The sequence below is a fragment of the Rhamphochromis longiceps genome, linkage group LG13 (genome assembly GCF_057381845.1).
Source record: "Rhamphochromis longiceps isolate RC_006_pf linkage group LG13, R_longiceps_female_GT1.1, whole genome shotgun sequence".
In the NCBI taxonomy this organism is placed as follows: domain Eukaryota; kingdom Metazoa; phylum Chordata; class Actinopteri; order Cichliformes; family Cichlidae; genus Rhamphochromis; species Rhamphochromis longiceps.
Window position 1 is genome coordinate 23,006,731 of NC_140569.1, and position 16,999 is coordinate 23,023,729.

Here is a 16,999-nt window from a genome sequence, read left to right on the forward strand (position 1 = left end):
TGATAAGAAGGTGATGACGCCAGCGGCCTCCCTCTGGCCCTCTGCAGTCCGCGCCTCACTCCTCAGACTGCCTGCCAGTTCTGTGCTTGGTTAGAAAGTCTTACAAAGAAGCTGCAGCGATGAGCAGACACTTTATAGTATTTTGTGCTGAGGGGCTGAAGTGGATCCATTAAACTCTGAATTTTAATTCATTTCACTTTTACGAAGCACATTCAAATTAAAGTACTTTAAACTGTAAGTTCAAGTTAGCACTAATTGTAAGTTTAATAGAAACTATGAGCAAGTACACAAACCTACACTGGTTATTAGCATGAGTACCGTGGTGGCAGCCATTTCTGACCACAAAAAGCTGTGCACATCTACATAACTATGTGTAACCTCACCGGAATCCACAGGGGTAGGTTACATGGGTTTTCCACAATCCCTATGGTAGACAATAGCCTAGCTTTTATCCTTTTTCCCAAGGCAACTTTTTTTCAGAAGATGCCAGCTCATGCAGCAGTCTCCTAGGGACTAGGTTTATGCTCGCCTCGCTGGACGCATTTACATCTAATATTACAAATATAATCATTTTAAAAGCCCAAACACAACAGAAATACTCCATCAAGAGAAATTCAGTTTCCGAGCGATGATTTAAACTTTTCATAAACCGATCATAAGAAAAATGATTTAACCTGATTACTTTCCAAGTTTACATAAAAGCAACATATGCTTCTGTTTTTTTTAAATAGTGACAGCTTCCAAGCCAAGCCGGTCCTGCTCCTCTTCAACAATTAGCAGCACCATAGTAACAGGAACTGCTGTGTTTAAAAGATGATTGATTTGACCCATATTTACAGAGCTGATCAAACGCGTGCTAAAGCGAGATGAATGGTATTGAGAAAAACAAATGCATGAGATATGTGTTACTACCATTTGAAGGTTGGAGCTGCAGGTTGAAGCACCGTGACCATCACCAGCAGCCTCCAACGCTTTGCTGTGGAGCTGAATGGACAAGGCAACCCTCCTGCGAAAAGCATTCACGGTGGATTCAATGATCTCGTTCCACATGCAACTGCTTCCCCCCCTCGGAGCACTCGTGTTTTTTTTTTTGAAGGCCACTTCAGACACTTTTCAAAAATTTTAATTTGCACATTGGAGTTGTACCCGGGGTTGTTCGCCACTGCCTAAATTATTTTTTTCCCCTCTATCTTGTCACTTTGAAGGAGAGTATAAATTTTTTATTGCTTAAACAAGATAAATCCCCTGCTGCCACCTCAAAATTTTAATATTCTTCAACTTGGAGGTGGGCGTGTTCTCGATGTGTGCTCACGAGCTGCAAGTCTCTCAGGACTGCACCCGCCAGTCCTGCTGCTTCTTGCTGAAATTTAATTGAATACCCGGTACTAATGGGTGTCGCTTCCCATGCGATTAACGTGGAACATAAAACAACCTTTGGCTAAAACATGAGTGACGCTCATACCAACAACTTCAGACCTGACTGTGTGCTTTCTTCGGTTCCCAGCCGGACATCCCGTGTGTGTGCAGCAGGTCGGATGAACAGCTGTCTTCGCGCATTGTCATCATGCTTAGAGGTGGTTAAATTGTGCGTTGTGATTTCTGCAAATTTCGGTAGTGAGTCATCATCATCAGTTTTAATGACCACTAAATCACTATCATGCTAGTATCGATCGACACCAATATCAGCGTTGATATGTTAGGGTCCCTGGCTCGTTGACCCAGTGTTTTGTGTTTTTGGTTCTTTGATTTTGTTATTTCATTATTTTCTAGCTTTGCTTTATGGGTTTTAGGATCATTCTTAGTTTAGGTTCTCTGGGTGGGGTTTGGTTAGAGTTTTAGTGTTCTGGTTTTCTGTCTGTGTTCCATGTTGCTGTCTCCCCTGTCTGCTGTATCCCCACATCCAGTCAGTGTCTGTGTCTGCCCTGGTTCCACGTCTCTGTTCCCTTTGTTATAGTGCCTGCCTGTGAGTCTGTGTTATGTTTCCTGTTTTACTTTGGAAGTCCATGTCTGATGTTAATGTGTCTGGTTTTGCTTCCCCTGGTCTCGTTAGGCCTGATTTGTCCCAGCTGTGTTTCCCTCCTTTTACTCATTCCCTGATTGCTCCTTCTGTGTATTTAAGCCCTGTGTTTCTCTGTGTCCATGTCGCGATCTACTGTTTACCTTGCTGTGTGTTCTGTCATTCCTCCAGTTTAAGTTTATTTTGAGTTTTTTCAGTTATGTTATATTCTGAGTATCACATTAAAGCCATTTTGAGTTCACGACTGTCTCCGGAGTCTGCACCTTGGGTCCTATTCCTGTCTGCACACAGCCACATCTAACATGATATCGATATTAGGATTATCCACCCACCTCTATACTTTAATCAATGAGCTGCTCAGTCTTCTCTCTACTATAACTTAAGTATCGTTGAGAATTTGCTACATCACCTGAAGAAGCATATTATCAAGTTGATAATTAGAGCACCAACAGAAAGCCAGATAAAGAGATTGAAATCATTATTCGTCTTTCTGTTTTGTTCTTTTCGTCACGAGGGGCCATCACCACGAGACAAACATGCTTTTTTTTTTGGTCCGACAGCAAACGGAATCTGCATAACCGTCTTGTGCTGGTGGAGTTTAATCGACATATTCTCACATGTTCAAAGCAAACTAGCAACACTGCAAGTCAATTTCCTTTCAACATTTCAGTGGCTCTCGCCGCCTTTGAAGACAGGCATCCATAATGAACGGCGTCAATTTTCATCCCAATTAGAGTGTTTATCTCGGCTTAGTTCACCTATAGTGTTGCCTTTGCCTCTTGTGAGGACGATGAATTTTCATGAAGGACAAACTCTGCACTTCAGATAAAAACAGCTTATCTAGCGCTGGGATTTAAAGCTTTAAAGCTGTTTTTTAAACACTTTTTTTTTCTCTCCAATTTGTTTGCGGTGTGTTAACAGCTATTGTGGCACTGGGTTGCTGTAGTGTAGCGAGAGAGTTGGGAGAAGGTGGGTGGAGTTATAAGAGAAGTGGAGAGAGCTTAAAGAAGGCGAGAGAACATGGTAATTCATGGTTATATAAGAAGTAAAATGGAATGAATGGAGCGAACCACATCAGCCCACAGCAGCTTAACGAGACGCTAACTCCTACACATGTCAATCAGCACAACTGTAACACACACAAACCACCCTATCGTGTGTGTTCATGATTTATTGGAGTGTGAAGCAGGTGTAGTAGCTTTACCTGTTGTTGCAGAGCTGCTTAACATCAAAAATCGTATGTAAGCAAGAAAATCCATCACTGTTTGTTATAAAGTAGGACAGAAGTGGGGGTTTTTTTCTAACTAGTTTGTTATTTTAGCGTTGACATATTTTGTATGCAAAGGAGCGAGCGTGCAGCAGCGAGTCTGTGCTGAAGCCGTTTCCCCCGACACTACCTACTGCTCAGGTTCAGGGAACCCTCTGCTCCGACATGCAACATTTAAATGAAGACATTAAAATTTAAACAGTCTCCATTCCGGGGACAATCACTGCTGACATCTGCTTGGCATGCGACAAGTTAAGGAATACAAACACGGTGGCTGCTAACACCATGTGAAACTTTCTGGTTTTAAATTTGCCTTTCCCAGCAGATGGGAAACCTGTTTCTTAAAGCTTGCTTTTGATTGAGTTATCAAATATAAATGATCACAACACAATATTTAAAACATCATGTTTCCATATTTGATAGATGCTTCTCTGGTGGAAACAGCACAATATGTGTGTTTTGGAGTTTTTTTCCCACTGTTAGGACAAACTTTTTGTTTGTATGTTGATTAGCAGTCTGACGGTGTCCTCCTAGTCTTATAGTTTAGGTTGTGCATGTTTGTCACACCTACATGTTTTCAGATCATCAAACAAATTTTAATATTAGAGAAAGATGACCTGAATAAATACAAAATACATTTTTTTAAATGATGTTTTCATTTATTAAGGGAAAATCATCCATACTACTGGTTATGCCCCCCTTGGCAGCAAGAACTGCAATCAAGTGTTTGCAATAACTGGCAATGAGCCTATCAGATACAGTAGCTGTGGATACATTTTGACCCACTCTTCTTTGCAGAAATGTTTTAATCCAACCACATGTATAGAATTTCTTTTACTTGGGTATTAATCACATTATTTTATTGTATTAACATGTCTGACACTCATACTTAAGACAAATGGTAGGGGATGTAGTAAGGATGTTGGGGGAAACAGGAACTCCACAGGACCAGTCTTTTGTCTCTTCGAGGACTCTGGGAAGTAGCAAGGGAGTGTGAACCTTAAGGTGTGAAACAACTGTGTACTGCCTTTTGTTCCTGGAGAAGGTATTTAACTGAGAGCCATGCTAGGCTCAGAGAGAGACTCTGCTGACCCTGCCCCGTGGTCATGTAGGCTCTCCATCAAGCTTGGTTGTATGTTCTTTGTGTGTTTGGATTAAAGAATGTTAGCTACCGCTCACCGCTCATCTGCAGGCTTTATTTAAATGGAAAACTTCCACAACACACATTAGAGGGCTTTCAAGTATGAACAAACTTTTTAAGGCCATACCAAACAACCTTAATCAGATTTAAGTCCGGACATTGACTAGGCCACTCAAAATCTTTTTTGTTTTGTTTTTTTAACCTTTCAGAGGTGGATTTGTTGGTGTATTCTGGATCACTGTGCTGCTGCATAACCCAGGTGATCCTAAGCTCCTGGGCGTGAACTGAGGATGTCCATCTCACAATGTGCCGCTCCAAAATGGGAAGTGTACACATCCAAAAGTTGTAGTGGCTTTAAATATATTATCTCCCTTTGCTGCTACTGTATGTCTGCTTCTGCATACATGTGAAATGGACATGGTGGGCTGGTGCGTCTTTTACAGGTTTTGCCGTGAAGCAGCGAAGCAGTCCCACATCGTCATACTACCACTACCATGTTTGACTTAATGATGTTCTTTATATAAAATGCTGTGTTAGCTAGTTAGTGAAACTTAGCTCAGCTTTCTAAAAACATGTGTTGTATTTCAAGAAGTTGGGATCTCAACTGCCCAACCATGCCAGCATGCACTTGTAATGTAGTGATTACACTAATACAAGAGTATGCAACCCAGTGGTCTAACAACACTCATCTGCACACGTATCCATCATTTTGAGTGGCTGTTGCACAATTATGACACAACAAAACCTGTTGACAGCCATCCGGGCCAGCCATGGTGGACGTTTAGTGCAGTAGGCGTCTGCAGCACACAGTCGTCTTACCTTACCTCTCTCTGGAGTCACATTCTCATCTGAGCTCGGTGTTCTCTGAACTAAAGAGCATTGAGGTCACATGTACAGAAATGATATGTATACATAACCTGCAACCAGGGTTGAGCTAATGGCAAATACTGCAATCAGGAGAGCAGCTATGTTTATAAAGTACAGTTTTTCGCTTTGCACTCATAAAGTTTCCCCACCTAAAGCTCTTTGCAGCAGCAGCCTGTGTTGTCTCCTCCAAATTTTGTTTCTTGTCTAATTATCATTCTGTTTCGTGCTTGGATTACGGCGTAAATCAGCAAAGCCAACAGCTCTTGATGAATGCCCATTTCTGTTGGGTAATGAAACATGCAAGAATTTGTTTCCTTTTGGGGAGTTGGTGGCCGCCTAGCAAAGTAGTTGTAATTATACCTCACATGCTTGTTGTCACAGTAGTAACAGTAGATGTCCCCCTTTCTGAGTACCAAGAGTAATCAAAACAAAACAGTGGTTTGTTCAGTTTTTAGAGGTTTTGAGTGTGCCTGGGTATTTTCTCCTTTTATGTATCTATAACACTGCCTTAATGGTATTCAGACAACACCTTTGCTTATTTACACTGAACCACACAAAGCTGCCATACTGGTACTCTTGCTTGTGAATTTATATGGAAACCTGGCGTTGGTGAATCAGACGGGTGTCTAGGGAGGTGGAGTAAGATTTTTCATGATTCACTCCTTTAGATTTCATTAAGGCAAAAGGTTTTGCATTAGTAAGTGGCGTGACCGTTTTATTTGGCGTTGACTTGAGACTTCACCTCAGCTAATACAAGTTAATGAACTGTATCGACTGTTTGTAGTGTGGTGTGTTTCTAAAGAATGTGAACAAAAATATTGCTTACTGTGTCACTATTTGGTATAGCTTGTCTATGCTCTAATTTTGTTGACTGATTTATTAGTGTGTTAATTAGCACGGATTAGCAGGCACCTATGTCTGTGCTGTGCACTTTCCTGACCTAGTGTAAGGTAAGTACTTTGAGTTTCCTCTTCTCTTCTAAATGTGTTCACTTCTGGGTCCAAAAAGCTTCAACATGCAGGTCCACACACACCAGTAGGTGATGTCACACATTAATTTTTAATATGTGGGGTGTCATTAAGTCAGCAAATTTGATTCAAATTGGACAAAAAGTACTGTGCAAAAGTCTTCAGCCACCCCTCATTGCTTTGTATTCTTCTTCCAAGTAGCCGGACCTTCTTGTAATGTTTAAAGTGGTATTGAGAGATAGTTCTCCAGGCTTTCTTTTGGCTGCTTTTGCCACTCACTTCCATTCCAGTCCTTGTACCAGACGATTTTCCCAGGAATTGTTTATATTTTTTTATTTTAAATCCACTTAACACTAACAAATGAATCATTCAAGAATAAAAAGGCTCCTAACTCAAGTGCTGAACCTGTGCTGTGTCCACATATAATAGACAACTTAGCAAAGAACCAATTTGCAATTGTATCTTTAGGCACTTTAACACCAGCCTGTCAAGAAATGAATTAGTTCTCATTTCTTAGTTGAATCTATGAAAAATGCCAAACATAACACAGTTTGACAAGCATAACATAGTATTTTTGTAACGCAAGGTGATTCCCAAGGCGCTATTAGCTGAAAACCTGGCAGATCTAAGCATACTAAATAAAAAATAAGGAAACTGGACAAGTGGAGGACAAAAGAAGCAACAGCCTTTAAAAATGTATCTATAGCTGATGAACAGCATCCAAAAATCGCATCCTTAAGAAATCAGGAGAAATCCAGGAGAAATCCACCAAAGACAGGATCAGATAGATGCATCTGGCACTTCATCTGATCCATTTGCTGTTTACTGAAGCTTCATCAGAAACGGCCTCAGTGGGAGGGTGGCTGTCGAGAAGCCATTCATAAGGAAGGGAAGCAGGGAGAAAAGGCTGAGGTATGCTAAGTAACACAATAACTGGACTGAAAATCAGTGGCAACAGGTGTTATGGAGTGAAAAATCCAAATGTATACGTTTTGGTTCAGTTCATTGTCAAAAAGTATGAAGGAGGTCAGCAGAGATACAGCAGTGAGTGTCTACACACAGTGGACGCTTTGTTTGAGGCTGCATTTCAACCAGTCGTGTTGGAGACTGTGTCAACATGATGGAACTATGACAAGTACCATCAGATTTTGAGCTACCATGCAATACCATCTGAAGACCATCAAATGTCTGCACATTCCTGTACTGTAGTTGAAGTCTGTGTTTTATTGTGTTCATGTATTTTTTTCTCATTGCAGCATTGTATGTGTCAGGCAGTCACGTGATTTTGCGTTAAGTGTGCAGCAGAGATTCAAATAAAGGTGAGTTTAAGTATAAGGTGCTGTGTAGCCACTTTCAGGTTTTGAATTGTGGCCACAGCGACTAATTGTTTATATACGTGCTGGTTTTGTTGCAGATAAGAGCTTCTTTGATAACTTGAGACTGAGACTGTGGTAACAAGCTTTTTGTGAGGTCTCAGGCGTTTCTCAGAGGGTGGGAGGGCTCTGGGGTTAGAGGTTCTGCCAGATATCTTGTCTCGTTTGATACAAGGGAGAGCCTGAGGGCCAGGGAGTGAGCATGCAGGAGATCAAAGGACAGACTAATTGTTTCTGACTGCCCAGAGACACACGACTGATTGCTCTGTTACAGTTGTTGAATTTCACACACAGCTGAGAGGAAACCGACTGTGCTGGTCGCTATTAGAATAAAATAAAACATACGCTGCTGTCATGACGATGGCAACGAATCAAGACACAAAACAAGGTACATTAAAAGCTGACCCATTGCTTCCACCTTAAATTTTATTAGTTGTTTTTTGTGTTATAATTTAGCAAAGCAAACATCAAAGTATGAAGGCATCATTTCTAAGAACTGTAATTTCTCTGATCTTTAGTATGGCACCACTGAAAATAATTAATGACTCATACCAACATTTGAAACAAACCAAAACCCCTTTTTTAAAAATTAAAGAAAGGAAAAAAAAACAGGTGTTAGCCATTACATGTACTTAAAAATACAAATCATCTGCAAGCAATACACAACCAAGAACTCATACATCTCCTCCTCAGGTCTGTGATTGTGATGGTTTTTTTGTAATTTGATATGAAATAAGGCAGATTCATTCGATACAATTATAGACAATCTGGTAAGAAGACAAGCGAAAGCGAAGAAGACTGCAATTCTTGTTTATGTAGGTGAAGTTCAAAGCAATTTCCTGGCATGCACTGGAAATGGCAAAGAAAAAGGAAAGGGGAGGGAGGGGAAATTAAAAAGAAGACTCAAATCGATTTGTTGAAAAGACACTCACATCCTCGTTTATGTGCACGGGCGTTAATGAACAGTTTCCTGGTTAAAATGAGTAAAGCTGCAGTCACGGCAGCAGCGGAGATGAGACTTGATTAGTGATGTTCAGATGAAAGGCCTGGCAAGCGGCACGTCGCCTCACAGACCGCAACGCGAATCGGGGCATTGGCCGATCTGACTAAAGAATGGAAATCGAAGCTGCGGCGGTGTGTGAGGAGACGTGGCAGGTGTCAGTGTGTCGCACTCCAAAGCAGATTACAAATGCAGGCTGTCGTCCCACTACCGAGCGCCATCGTGACTGTACTGGTGGCGTCAGTAAAAACTAAAAAGGATGGTTGATGTTTAGCATCACCCAGCCGGGAGTGTCAACATGTAGGAGCTGTGGCTGTTGTCCAATGACAGCTTCGCCATGCTCTCACAGTGGGTTTATCAAATAGCAAGACTTGAGCCTGGTTTATCTCATTGCACCCTTCGGGCAGAATGATGTATGACTCTAACACACAGTGAGGTATGGCTCATCTTTTCTGGTTGATATGTTCAAGTCCTATAAGTAAGGTTTTGTACATACATATACATATAGTACATACATATTTCAGGGATGAATAGTTTAACCAAGAGAGGGGAGGGTAAGTAAAGTTGGGAATGTGAGCATCTTGTGAGTAACTGGTTTTCCTGGGCCAGTGTCAGAGCCCATACTGACATGGGCCAGGCTGACACCAGTGTGGCCTTCGCACAGTTTGCTGGCTGTCAGATGAGGCTGATTGTCTTCCCTTCAGCTGGTCAGTCTTTCTTCTCAGTGCCTGGATGGAAACAAATGACAAGACATTTCCTCAACACTCTGTCTTGGAGGCGTACTAGGAGCAACCCTTGAAGCTCTTTTCTAAACTGAACGTTTTTTTGGGTTTTTTTTGGCGTAATCAGAATCAGCATCAGCATCATCAGAGGTTAGTGGGAAAAACCCAAAAACTGTTGGTCATCAAACCACGTCTTTATTGATATATACTGATCATCATTAAGGGTAAAGGGGAGGTCGTCAAATGTTGTCTTTATTGTGAAAAGAGTTCAAGATTTCTGGCTGTGGATTGCATTAGACTGTAAAGGAGTACATAAATACAAGTCAAATGAAACAAAAGCACTAATCTGTAAATGCCAGTAAACAGGGATGACACGTACTTTATAACAACTCAAAGCTTCGTCAAAATCCAGCTCAGTGATACTCGAAAAATTGTGTGCGGCAGACAGAGACATCGAGGCAGATCCGTTTCCTCTGTTCCCATTTCACCGCAAATGACGTGATTTTTGTGTTTGAAGATAAAACAACACATCAACTTTGCTCTAAAAATGTCATACAGTAAGTTTTGATGTTGTACTCTGGCTAATTTTAACGGCACACTATGAACTAACCATCTCCCTCGCACACAGTCCCACCCTGATGCACTCGGTTGTCCAGCAACAGGCTTTTTTTCCCCTTTTCCTGGCTGCTTTGTCTGGCATTGTTTAAGCTCTCTCCTTTCTACACCAACCCACCTACCTCTGCCAAGTTATTTCATATGCTGCTTCCCTGTCCTATTTATTCAACCCCAACAATCTGTTCGTAGCAGTTGCTTAAATGAATTTTTTCTACCTGGAAACTATACGATGCCCAAATCCGAAAGCCATTTTTTTCTTTTTTGGCTCATCGCTTCTTTGGACCCACACAGAGAACAAGCGTGTTCACAGAAATTAATAGCACCCTCCATAGATGACTACATTCAAATTATATGCTGTCTTATTAGCCTAAATCTCAACGAAGACCTGAGGATAAGACCAGTGTAGTATCCTTATCAGATATGATTTATTGGCATTATTATTACCCCTACAGTCTGTTTTGGCTGCATGTTAAAACAATATGCTTTGCACACTTGATTTATTAAATGTCCAATAGTTGAGGGTGCAGGTAATTCATCATACTCAATCTCCAAAGACGTGCCGACGCGCATATACTAAAATATCAGGGTTATAGTTGCAGACCTGAAATGGGTACAGAGGATTTACAAATGCATTTGGCCCTGAAGGAACACGTACTGCCGGCTGCCTGCCCCTACAGAGACAAGGAGATGGAGACAGACGGGGAGGGGGAATGGAGACAAGTAGGGTGAAGCTGGGTAACACTTGGCTGTGCGCAGCGGAGGATTCTCGAAAAGAAGTGAATTTTAATTCAGCAGCTGTGGCCACTAATAAGAATCCACTTATAGAGATGTGTGTGACATCAGTGTGAGCCAGTAAGCGGGTGTGAGTGCTTCTTTCAAGCTTTTACCTTTGGACTGAGTTAGAGTTGAATCAGCTTGTTCCGAGTCCTCGACAGGATCGTTCGTCTCTCCTAGAAGGGAGTAAAAGAAAGGAGAGCGGGGAAATATTACAAGAGGCCATGAAAATCAGGCAGCCCTTCCCACTTTTCTGTGCCAAGAAGCATCAATATACCTAAACAAGCGCTGCCTCACCAAGCTTGTGAGCCTGAGTTCGGTTTGTAGTTACAGTGGAGCTAAGAGAGACGGCTTCAGATCAGGACTGAAGATTATGCGAACATCTCATAATGATTTTTTTTATATGTGAATTCATTAAAAAACCGACTTCTGATGCTGTCTGCAGCTTCCCAGCTCTAAAATTTAAATGCATCTTTTATATAATCAAAGGCTAATATGTACTGTGTTGTGAAAAAAGGGAAGAAATTGAGGAAGGGATGTGGCTGTCAGGCTGTTAGGGAGTCTCTACTCTGAAAACGCATAATCTCGGCTCACCTCCACTGCTGGTGCCAGTGTCGTTCGTCTGAGAATCTGTAACATGGAGAACACACAAATACGCACATGTTAGCTATTCTAAAAGTCGATTCGTGCACGCGGATACGGTTAAACAGACTCAAATTTGGGTAAACGCAGCCATTATTCAGGATTATTCAGCGACTCTTTGTGCTTTTGTCAAAATGCTTTATGACCAACAGAGTCGATCATCCTGGAACTAGTCCAGGATTTCATGAGCAAACATTTCCATTTATCCTGATGCTTCAACTCTCAAGCCTGGAATTTCAGCGCCCTCCTGAAGTGCAACACTTCAAAACGGAACAAAACAAAATCTGAGAAGGGAGAGAGATGCATTCAAAATTAATTACAAACCACCGTTCCCATAAGGCAGCTTGAGACCCCCCCAACATCCACCCACCACACACACACAGACGCCCCCAACCCTCCTCTACACGCTTCCCTCTCCCCGTCTATCCTCCCCGTTACCTCTGTAGTCGCACAACTCCTTCGTAGTCACTCCCAGAGCAAACCTTCGCGCTCCCCCCTTTCGCAACAGCAATCAACCAAACAAAGCAGACCATAAAAATAACCACACTCCCCAGGCAGTCTGGTGATGATGTAAACAAATACAACTGCTTCGGGATGATAGAAGCAACCATGGAGTCTAAGGCTGCTCCGGTGTTCTGTATGTTCAGAGGAACAAGGCTGCGGTTGAGGTCATTATACACTCACGGTTGTAATTGCAGGTATCTAAGGTCCTCAAAGCGAGATGAAAGTTTGTGCATTGCACAATAGCTTTCCCTCGCTGGCTGTCTCACTAGGACTCTGTCAGCTGTGTAGAAAATCCATTATACTGCTTCTTCAGTATAAAACTGATTTAACCTGTTGCAACATATTGGGATAAATTTCTCCTCTCCAAGACACCACCGGGACTCAAGGACTGCAGAAAAGCAGGAAGGATGAAGCAACAACAATATCCCCCTGCTTTCTTTTACCGTTTGATCTGTGGCATGGAAACGGCCTTGGAATTATATTATGTCCTTTTTATCTTCTGGTTATTTATAACTTGGATGTTATTTTTTATTGCTTTGGCACAATGCCTGTGATTTCTATCAGTAATAACGTAATTATACTTAGGAGCATAATTGATGTGGGAAAATAGTAACGCACGCACCATATGTAGACTACAAATCTTGATTCGTTTGTGCTTGCCAGCAGTGCGACAAGTGCGCTTCAAACTGTTTTTTGTCTCCTCCAAGTAGTAATTGGTTTAAATTATCTGGCTTAAATGAACTTATTTAAAACTTAATTTGAATTTTTTGCCAGCCTGTCCCCAGATCCCAGACGTGACTTTAAGTAAAACGCTATCAGAACCAACCAAAATGACTCATCCAGATGAAAAATAACCAGAAAAGGAAAGCAGCTCTAAATAACCCAGAATTTCCCTTTAATGTCTTCTGGCTTATTATAAATTAATCAAAGAAGCAGATTTTCCTGCTGTAATAGACTAAACTGACAGGAAGCATGACACGCACATTGTGCCAGATGTGTTTTGGATGTGTTACCCGTATGGCATCAATAGTGAAGTAATTAATTATGCATACGCATCAAATGATATGCCGTTCATTAACGCTTTTCCACATAATCTCTATGTGCATTAAAGCTGATGGCGAGACATGGGAAATGTGCCTGACACTGGAATACAGCCTCCGTCGTATGAACTAGCTTAGCATGTCTACGCGTAGCAGCAGGAGCTCACTGAAGCAGCGGCCTCATTCCAGATGCTCCTTTTTTGTTCTCTCCTAGGTAATGACAACACGGTCTTGGAGCTTGGGTAGCATCCTCCTCCCCTTTCGATACCCAACACTGATCAAAACGAAGGAAAAAAAAGTTCAGATTTTCAGATGATTGTGGCTTCAGCTTCTTTCTGACTGAAGCTTGGAGGGAACAGCAGCATTGGTTTCTCTCGTTCTCTAATTTGACTCCTGTGTGCTGACAGTGAAAGGGCTATCATTTAGAGGAGCATCAGAGGGTGCTGTGGTAAACACATAAACAAGATTTTTTTTTGGGGGGGGGAGAAGAAAAATGGGCCTCTGGTGAAGGAGAAGCACAGTTCACAGAGGGCAGATAAGAAAAATAGAAGAAAAACAGAGTGAATTGACTACTCCCTCAGCGGGGAAAGTGGACAGCTTACAGCAATGTTTTTTAATACCAAGGACTTGAGGGGTCCTTGATGGTGACCCCTAGCCTCCATGCTGGTATGTAAATTACGAGCATTCAGCCCTGGTTACAGAATTTGTATGTACATGGGTTAATGTGAGTCTACAGAAAGAGGGCAAAATAATTGAGAGCTGGTGACTGTGCTGGCCTCTCTGCTGATTGCTTATCAGCTGACTTCTTCCACTCGAAATTCTTCGTGCATAGCTTGGAGCTGCGCTTTGGGTCGTTGTCTTGTTGTAGGAGGAAATTGGTCTTTTTCTTTGTACGCTGGTTTGAAGGCCAGGACGCAGGAGTCACCTTTTCAATTTTGACACCGAGACTGGTGTTTTGCTGCTGCCATTTATTAAAATTGCCAGTTGAGGACCTGTTTCGTAAAACAGAGATTCTAATGTACTTGTCCTCTCGTACACTTGCGCAACAAGGTCTCTTAATTCTCTTTCAGCTCTACTAAAAGCCACTTTGTGTTGTTTTGTGAAGAAAGCAGAACACTTCAGGGCTGCGAGAGATCAGATTTTTACTTTCGAACGATCACGGCCACGAGGCTCATTCACGATAACATTATCATAGGAATAATTCAAATACTTCTATAACCTTATTTACTGTCTGTCTGTCAGCTTGTTAGCAAATTTAGTTAATTTTTGCAACAACGCATGAACAAATCTTAAAATGTAAAGATTTCACAACTTATAGAAGCCAAAGATTTCTGCCAGTTATGCTCCAATCTTACGGGTAAAGATAATGAAATCCATAATTTTAGTATGTTTTATGTTTTATGATGTTTTTATTACAACACACTGACATCTCTTGTGTTTTTTCTCTAATCCCAGACACCGAACTAGACAAATGCACTGCTTCTTTAATCAGCACAGCAGTTTTCAGATGTGCTGTCATAACTGGAATTACTGATCAATTATGCATGAAAGACTTTACATTAGGTGGCAAAATCTGCCATCCCAACAGATGAGCGACCCCAAATTTATGAGTGAGGGCGTGCAAAAGAGAGACTCGACTTCACTGAGACCGGCAAACTTGGATGAGGTGACTGATAATGAGATTTTCCAAAAGGGTTTTTGATCTGATTCCACATATTTGAACTGTAATCAGTTATTATCGGTCATGATATCATCGTGTTTTGGTGAAGACGAAGGAGACGGAGATCAAGCCGGACTAATTTAGAGATGGGCAGAGGTCACCCGGAATATCAGAAACATTTCAAACGTTAACTAACTTTTAAGTTCTTTAACATTTTTTTCTGTCATTTCAGCCTTTTAGAAGTTCAGTTAAAAACATCCTGGAGAGAAAACCATCAAGAAGGAGGAAAACTGCATGCGCTCACATTTCCACACATGAGAGAAGGGAGAGGAAGGAAGAGAGTTGGGCATAAGTCACCCTCGCATGCAGACAAGCAGAAAATTACATCCCCCTACCTTCCATTCATTTATTAGACAAGCGGTAGTTAGCGTTTTGTTGGTCAGCATTAGTATGCCGCAGCACAATATTCAGTGACAACAGCAAGTGTGTTTGAACTGCAGCAGCGACGAGTTAAAATGTGAAAACAATGTTTGAATAGGAGACGGATTTTTGATTAGCTGTAGCTTTTGTGTGATAAGTGTACTCATCATTGTTAAATGGTGTTTGTCATGACCACCAGCATTTCTGCTTTTACGCAACTTTTAATGGTCTTGTCATTCCAACTCAGCCGGCTCGCAAGGGAGGCAGTCCCCATGGGTCACCCACATAGCAGCATGGGAACCGTCTCTGTTTAATGTTCCAGACAGGAGCCGTGAGCAGAACAGGAGGTTCCCTTTGTCCTTTAGCCACAGGACATCTCACAGTCTTTTTTAATCTCGTCATCTTGAGCAGTTAAAAAAAAAAATGAAAAAGAAAAGAAAAGAAATCGATCGAGGTGTAGAAGTGTCTGCGCTCTACAGTGTCAGTTCCCTTAGGAGAATTTCTTCTGTTCATTTGATCCTTAAAGCATGGCATGGCAGGCTGGTCTGTTGTGTCTGAAAACATCTCGGAGCTTTGATCCCAAGCAGATCACACAGGTGTCCAGCTGCCTGCTTCCACTCTAACAATGAACATGAGCCATGGCGATATCAGTCTAGGAACAACTGAAAGCCATCAGCACATGAACGGTTCACTAGAGAATGCGCGACGTCTTGCACCGAGTGCATTAAGTACTTCTATTTTGCCTGAGTTCAGTCTGTTGTTTGGAGCTTTTGTGATGCAGTTGGAGGGCCACGGCTTGTTCAATGGCACGTTATCTTGAGAGAAAAAAGAAGGAAAATGTCAAGGTCGATGCCAGTATCTGTCGGTGCTCTATTCTTTTCAGGGGGATGAGAGGAAAATTATTTAAACTGGGTGGTCTATGGGGGACTCGGGACTGGTCTGTCCTGGGTTATGTATATTTAACAAGTATCAAAGAGTCCCTCATTGAACTTTGCATGGGCTAATAGCTTTGGGTCTGATATGCCTACTGCAAAGATAATTAAAGACATCCCTGCTCAGGCAAAACAAGAATGGGTGGAGCTCAACAAGTGCCCAACCAAAAGAACTAATGAGCTGGTAAATGTGGAAAGCAACCCATTTTCATATGTTAATTTTAAGTTTGTAGTACATGCTTGTGGAAATAGCTTAGCTGCATGAGCTGCCACTCTCAAAGCAGTAAAAAGAGGAGGGGATTTTGTAAAGGGAGGCAGTAGGGGGTGGTGGTGGTGCTGGAGGCAGCATTTGATAGCTAGAGTTTTCTCTTCTACGAGATGGAACACTGTCTGACAATCTGAGCCAATTAAAGAGCATTGAGCTGTGACCTGCGGGCTAGGGAGATGAAAACAAGCCTGTTCAGTAAACACTGACCGCCCCTCTCTACTGCTATCCTCCTGAAAAGCCAAGAGTCTTCATTAATATTCTGCCTTTCTTCTCCCCAAGAAAAGGCCAAGGGGTTGTGGACACTAAGTAGCATTGTGCTCCCCTGCGGGTTTGGGTAACCTTGTAGTGGTGGCGGCTCAGAGTTGTGTCAGGGTCCTCTAAACAGACTGAAAAGGCCCAAACTCATTACAGAGGCCTGGGCCATGCTTGACAAGATGAGAAAACACAAAGTACTCCAAATGAGTGAAAAGAGAACAGGACACCATCTGCTTTGGGGTTAAGCTACTACTCGGGGAGAAGTGAAGATGATTAAAAGGCAGCCAGCAATGGCAAGAGAAGAAGGGGGTTCAGATATGCTACAAAAATGACCAGTGGCAATCCTTTGATAATGCAAAGGGTTTGAAAGAAACACGAAAGCCAGTAAAAATGTTGTCTCCATTGGCAAAGTCTCTCCTTAATCTCTCTTTTTAGTCTTTTTCTATTACCCATTTCGTCCAAGGTAGTGTGAGAAAGTCACCACCGTCTGTCAGAAGACAACAGAGTGGATTTTTTTTAAAAAGAGCCAGAACA

The 16,999-nt window shown here is 42.0% G+C and overlaps 1 protein-coding gene across 2 annotated transcripts in view; it reads right to left on the reverse strand.

The window, feature by feature from the left end:
* Window positions 1-8,022: 8,022 nt before the first annotated feature.
* Window positions 8,023-16,999, reverse strand: part of macrod2 (mono-ADP ribosylhydrolase 2) — a 423,775-nt gene continuing 414,798 nt past the window's right edge. For both annotated transcript variants that reach the window (XM_085428548.1, XM_085428549.1), the window contains 3 exons: window positions 11,339-11,374; window positions 10,858-10,920; window positions 8,023-9,361 (listed from right to left, as the gene is read on the reverse strand). In XM_085428548.1, coding sequence (XP_085284674.1) covers window positions 9,342-9,361; window positions 10,858-10,920; window positions 11,339-11,374 — 119 coding nt within the window. In that variant the 3' untranslated portion in view covers window positions 8,023-9,341. The remainder of the gene's footprint in view (window positions 9,362-10,857; window positions 10,921-11,338; window positions 11,375-16,999) is intronic.